At 35.9% G+C, this 6,595-nt stretch overlaps 1 protein-coding gene across 1 annotated transcript; it reads left to right on the top strand.

Moving 5' to 3' along the window:
- Nucleotides 1–1,007: 1,007 nt before the first annotated feature.
- Nucleotides 1,008–3,915, top strand: LOC118037994 (exocyst complex component EXO70A1). The gene has a single exon (XM_035044203.2). It carries the CDS (start codon nt 1,665–1,667, stop codon nt 3,552–3,554), a length of 1,890 nt encoding a protein of 629 aa, XP_034900094.1. The 5' UTR covers nt 1,008–1,664; the 3' UTR covers nt 3,555–3,915.
- The last annotated feature ends 2,680 nt before the right edge of the window (nt 3,916–6,595 follow it).

The raw sequence follows: 6,595 nt of genomic DNA, 5'->3' as shown, positions 1-6,595 counted from the left end.
TTCATTTCAACATTGGATCTGTTGAAAAAGGGAGCTTCATAATTCTTTTATTAAATTATTATGAAGCTATCTCGGTTTCATGACTCAGGTGATAGGTTTAACATGGTGGTCTATCTCAACTCGGAATTCTAATGGTTATAACTGTTTTTCCATGCTTCTCCCTCGCAATTCTAAGGCTCACAAGAGAAACATAACGTGAAGAAGAAGAAGAAGAAGAAGAAATGAAGGCAAGTAGCCGAAAAACATGCAAAATCGACAAATCCCCACGAAAAAAAAAAACACAGGAAACTGCACTGCAAAAACTTGTCAATCTCTTTTGCCTAAGTAATGGCCAAGAACACATCCTTTCATTATTGATAATGTAAACTATCGCTTAAACAATCATCAAATGTGATTTCAAAAAATTCATATTAAATAATTTATAATTAAAATAATTTGACGAAAATTGTTCACAAACAAATTTACTTCTTTTAAAAGAATATTATTTAGAATCATTATATTATTTGCTATCGTTTCACATTATAATTGAGATTATTTTTAAAAATAATTTTTACTTAAAAATACATCAAAATAATAATAATTTTTATGTTTTAAAATTTATTTTTAATATTAACATATCAAAATAATATATAAATAAAAAAATAAAAATAAAATTTAAAATTTTAAAACCATAGTTGAACAGAAAAAGCAAAAGCAATCACTACTTGGATAAAAAAGTGGAAAACAATGATTTTCTTCTTCTTCTTCTTCTTCTTCTCCTGAGGAATCATCATTGAAAAAAGTTGTCAACATGAAGAATTACTCTCCCGCACAAATCATTAGAAACTGTTATAAAACAACCCTAGCAATAGTGCGGTCAAAATTGTATCAAGAGAAAGCAAGAAAAAATTAAAAGTTTCAAACCATAAGCATCATGGTATGGTATGGTATGGTATGGTAACCATACAGACTTGCCTTCAATATTTCCTAATGTCAAGTATGAAATCCTATTATAACTAAAAGTAAAAGAGAAATCTCCAATAGTACCGAAACCAGCTCGGCTAGGTGGCCGGTATATTCTATAACAGATTCCGGCAAGTGTGAAAAATCAAGTCAAGCTTCCAAAAAATGAAGTCTGCCTGTTGGATTTTCTGTGTTCGAAATGGACACTCAATCAAACGTTTCACGTTCAGACAAAAATCCCCAACAGCAGCTGCCTTACAAGACCACACCAAAAGTAGACTCCTCCTCCAAGGCTCCGACTACTAGACTCCTCCCATCACTTTCACTAATATCTCCAAGATACAAATTCCTCTTTAATTTCACTCCCAAATATTTCATATTTCTCCTCCCTCCCTGTCCCACCACCACCCACCACCGTCCCCTCCTCCACACACACGCCAAAAAAAAAAAAAAACCAAAATCTAAACACCCCTTTATCCAGATTCCAAAAATATTTCCATCATTAGCTCCATCCTATTCCACCATCTTTCTTAACTCTATACTTGCCAAGATGTTAGTGGAAAGGAAGTAGTTTTGTGTTAAATCCAACAACACTTACCCAAAAAAGAGCAAAACATCTCTTTTGAAGTTGTGATATTAATATAAAATAAACATATCCTTTTCAAGATTAAGATTCTTCTTCTTTTTAGCTAGGAACCAGAATCTGAATCCTCCAGTCAGTCATGGAACCACCAGAAAATTACAGCACGGATACTTCTTTTGCAGTACCTTTTGAAGATGCCCAGAAGATAATTCTAAGGTGGGACTCGACAGCATCTGAAGAAGCAAGAGAAAGAATGATCTTTGATGGAGATCGTCAAGAAGTGGATCTATACTTACAAGCTGTTGATGACATCCAAAAGTCTATGTCATCAACTTCAATATCATCTGACCATCATGGTCAAGATAGTAATGATAACAAGGTCACCTCTGCTATACAGATCGCCATGGCTAGACTTGAAGATGAGTTCCGCAATATCCTTATTAACCATACAAGCCCTGTTGAACTGGACTCTCTTATCATTTCTGATCGTGCTTCTTTGAACCATTCTACTAGTTCGGTAAGAAGCATCACTGAATTTGACCAGGAGGAAGTTCGTCGTGGTAGTGGTGATCTTGATGATGGTTTGGATCCTATACAGCGTGCAGATTCGACTAATAGTAGTGTCAGTTATCGATCTACGAGTAGTATTCGTGAGATCGATCTGATTCCTCAAGAAGCTGTAGCAGACCTTCAGTCCATTGCGAAACGGATGATCTCTGCTGGGTACTTTAGGGAGTGTATCCAGGTCTATGGGAGTGTGAGAAAATCAGCTGTGGATGCGAGTTTTCGGAGACTTGGGATTGAGAAATTGAGTATTGGGGATATTCAGAGACTGGAATGGGAGACTTTGGAGACCAAGATCAGGAGGTGGATTCGTGCGGCCAAGGTTTGTGTTAGGATATTGTTTGCTAGTGAGAAGCAGCTTTGTGAGGAGATTTTTTATGGGATTGGTACTGCCGTTGACGATGCTTGTTTTATGGAGACTGTCAAGGGTCCAGCTATTCAATTGTTTAATTTTGCTGAGGCAATTAGTATTAGCAGGAGATCTCCTGAGAAAATGTTCAAGATTTTGGACTTACATGATGCTTTGATGGGCTTGTCTCCTGATATTGATGTTGTTTTTGAATCAAAATCTGCTGATTCCGTTCGAGTTCAGGCTGCTGAGATTCTGTCAAGATTGGCTGAGGCTGCCAGGGGGATTTTATCTGAGTTTGAGAGTGCTGTTTTGCGTGAGCCCTCCACAGTTGCGGTGCCTGGAGGTACAATTCATCCATTGACAAGGTATGTGATGAATTATATCAGTTTGATTTCGGATTATAAGCAGACCTTGATTGAGCTTATTATGTCAAAACCATCGACTGGCTCGAGATATTCGGGTGATCCAACTACCCCTGATATGGAATTTGCTCAACTAGAGGGGAAAACCCCTTTAGCCCTTCATTTGATTTGGATTATTGTGATTTTGCAATTCAATTTGGAGGGCAAGTCCAAGCACTACAAGGATGCATCATTGGCCCATCTGTTTATGATGAACAATGTTCACTATATTGTTCAAAAGGTCAAAGGCTCGCCAGAATTGCGAGAAATGATTGGAGACGATTACTTGAGAAAGCTGACTGGGAAATTTAGGCAGGCAGCTACTAGTTACCAGAGAGCAACTTGGGTAAGTGTTTTGTATTGCTTGAGGGATGAAGGTTTACATGTAAGTGGGAGTTTCTCTTCTGGTGTCTCAAAGAGTGCTTTGAGAGAGAGATTTAAGTCCTTCAATGCTATGTTTGAGGAGGTTCACAGGACTCAAGCAACATGGTTGATTCCAGATTCTCAACTTAGAGAGGAGCTTCGAATTTCTATATCTGAGAAGTTGATCCCAGCTTATAGGTCATTTCTTGGACGGTTCAGGAGTCACATAGAGAGTGGAAAGCATCCAGAAAATTATATCAAGTATTCGGTGGAGGATTTAGAGAATGCTGTCTTGGATTTCTTCGAGGGTTATCCTGTATCTCAGCACCTGAGGAGGAGATCCCAGTGAAGGAATGGATGAGTTTTGCCGACTTAGAAACTAGGACACATTCTTTGAATTTTTTGTGAAGTATTTGGGTGATGTTATGCCTGGTTATTAAGGGGCTGCCCTGTGCTCTGCAGTTGTTTTATGCATCATCAGTTAATTTGCCGTGGATCAGAACAAGTAGAGTTCTTTGGGAAGATAAGGTGCAGCTCTCTTGAACAGCCAGGTCTCTCAACCTGAATGCTTCCGCACTGTAAGCATGTTGTTTGTTTTGGTTTACCACATTCTAGGTTTTTTCTTTTTCTTTTTTCATTTGTTCATATGGGAATTGTTGTATGTGTGATTTCTCGCTACTATTTATTATAAGAAGCAGTTTTCTTTTCTAGCACCAAAATTCTCCTGGAGCAAATCTATTTGTGGCCTGAGTTAAATGCATTTGGAAAATGGAAGTGGACAAGCTTTGATGATGTTGAAAAGGTGATAAATTTAAGGTTGGTTTAAATATATTTGGGTTAGATTAGAAGCAGGTATTTTTCCATTGATCCAAGGAAATATGAATATTCGTTATTGGAAATGACAACTCAAACCTTAAACAAAGAACTGAAATCACTAATCACTAAACCTGCATTTGTTAAAGATGAATCTGCGTAAGTTTTCTTTCCTAATTCCATTTTAAAATCTTCAGAAATGACGTTTAACCATGGTGCTTGTGACCATCTTTCAACAAGTCTGTTGCATTAGAACTTTTACAATTAGATAGTGCAGCTAGTACTTGCTCACTGCAACCTGTTCTGTGTCACTTGATGATTTTCCCTTTGATTTGTTTCTGCTTACCATTGATTTCAATAAAGTTGATACCAAATAGGTTTCGAGGTTTAGATCCGTCACTGACAGAAATTCCTGCAAGATATGGCAAAAGCTGAGACCTTTTTGTGCGAATAAATTTGGAAGCTTTTTATGCCATCTGTTTTCCTGAACAACCTCATCTCCAGCTGGCTTTAAGGTAGCGTTGACAATTTGTTGATTCAAATTCCGGGTTGGTGGGGCATGCTATGAATTCCTGCTAGATATAGCTGTAACTGAAGCCTTTTTCTACCAAAAAAATTTCTTCTTTTCTTTCTCAAAACAGCTAATTGATTGATAGAATTATCTCCACGCGGGGGTTTGGGCCTAAATGCTATCTTTAGAGGGTGTTATTCTTGCCAGCTGATCTAGAAATTTATTGATTCAGTTTGAGCTTAGGGTTTGATATGTTTTTCTATTTCTCTGGAAACCAGGCTAGTAATTTAGTCTATGCTTGGTTTGCTTGAATTTGGTGGCCAAGTGCAGATATATACTGTGTTTTTTTAATTTTACATAGCTGGACATTTCATGAGATCTGGTTTCCAATTGAAGCTCGTAGCAGCCTGCAAATGAGGTATACCACCCAGACTAGACCATATCCATCCGGAAAGAGGTTTGGCTAGCTGATGTTTGAATGGTTTCCATGAGTTTTGTCATCTGTGCAAAGAAGGAAACTCGTCACCCTTCAATCTCGGACAAATCCTGTCATCAACACAGATTGATGGCTGGTTGTTTGATATTGAAATGAAATGGAAACTGAATTCTCCTAATTGTCTTTGCCTCCAACAAATCATCAAAATTGTGTATGGACTGGAGACAAGCAGGAAAAAAAGATAGGAAACAGGTCTTATACAGTTGTTTGTATGAATCTAAACCCAAACCGGCAGGGGTTTTGCCTTTGTAAAAGTTCCCGTGTCCTCTAGGGTAGTGGACTACAGGGCGACTCTTTCTTAAGCTGGCAGAAATAGTCGAGACATCTTACCATCTGGTGCATCCCTTGATTGAGTACTGCAAATTTGTGTCTTAGATACATGAACAGCAGACAGAACATGCCCTGAATTGAAGTGGTAGAAGCTGTTTCGAATCGCAAAGGACAGCGTTGTTTTTGGTGTAAAATAGAATTAAACGAGGAGAAAGATAAAACTAGTTTGGAACTGAAATTTCGTCAGAGGTGCAAGTGTAAGTTGGAATAGTTTTTTTGAGGTCTGGAAATGCTGTTTTGGGAGCATTTCTTGGTGTTCCATTAATTGATGGCATTCAAAAGAGATTGGGAAGTTAGTTTTTGTTATTCTCTCTTGTACACATGAGGAATTCATCTTTTTTCTAAAAAATAATGGATTTAATTGTATCCCACGAAAGTAAATATCCCGAAAATGTTCAAATCAAGGCAATCACAGCAAGGATATATGAGATCGCCCTGTGCTAGGCATTGGAAAGGTCTCTCTTCCCCATCATGGTACTCATGCTGAAGCATTTGAACAACGCCTATGAAGTTACAAGTAGAAGGGGAGAATCAAGTGCTAGAATTTAAAAGATCTATCCTATCTTTTTTCTATATTTTATGTATAAATCTGCAAGCCTTAAAACATTTATCTTAATTTCTTGGTTAACCCGAGTTTAAAATTATATCATGCAAAAAATTATATCGACATGATCCAATCAACTTGAAATGTCCAAAAATAACTTGGACAATTGTAAAAAACATGATTTGACTTAAAAAAAAATTCAAAATGATCTTTTTTTATATTTTTTAAAAATAATAACATATTAGATTGATCAAAGTTTCACAATTTAATATATCAAATTCGTGATCCAATTAATGGACACTACTAGGTTTAAAAATTTTATTTTTAAAAAAATCTATTTTTTATTTAATTATGTGATAACAAAAATAAATACTTATAAAATCAAATACAAATATAATAAAATTCAAATGTTCACGTTTGTATTGTAATAACTTAGTAGAAAAAAGAATAAAATTGAAAAGAAAAAAAAAAAAAAAAAAAAGGGGGGGGGGGTTTTTAAATGTGCAACGTGATTTTAGCTTTTTTTTTTTTAATGCATGAAAAGTGAACATATGATATATTTTTTTTATGCCAAGTGTACAATTTTTTATTTTCTATTTTATACACAGATTTAAAATTTGATATCAAATTGGCAAAAAATAAAATAAAACACTATAAAAATATACAAAATGTAGGTTAAATATTTATTTAGGTATG

This window comes from Populus alba, chromosome 3 (assembly GCF_005239225.2).
Source record: "Populus alba chromosome 3, ASM523922v2, whole genome shotgun sequence".
Classification (NCBI taxonomy): Eukaryota; Viridiplantae; Streptophyta; class Magnoliopsida; order Malpighiales; family Salicaceae; genus Populus; species Populus alba.
The sequence above is the reverse complement of the archived record's forward strand: the minus strand, read 5'-3'. Positions and strand labels throughout refer to the sequence as shown.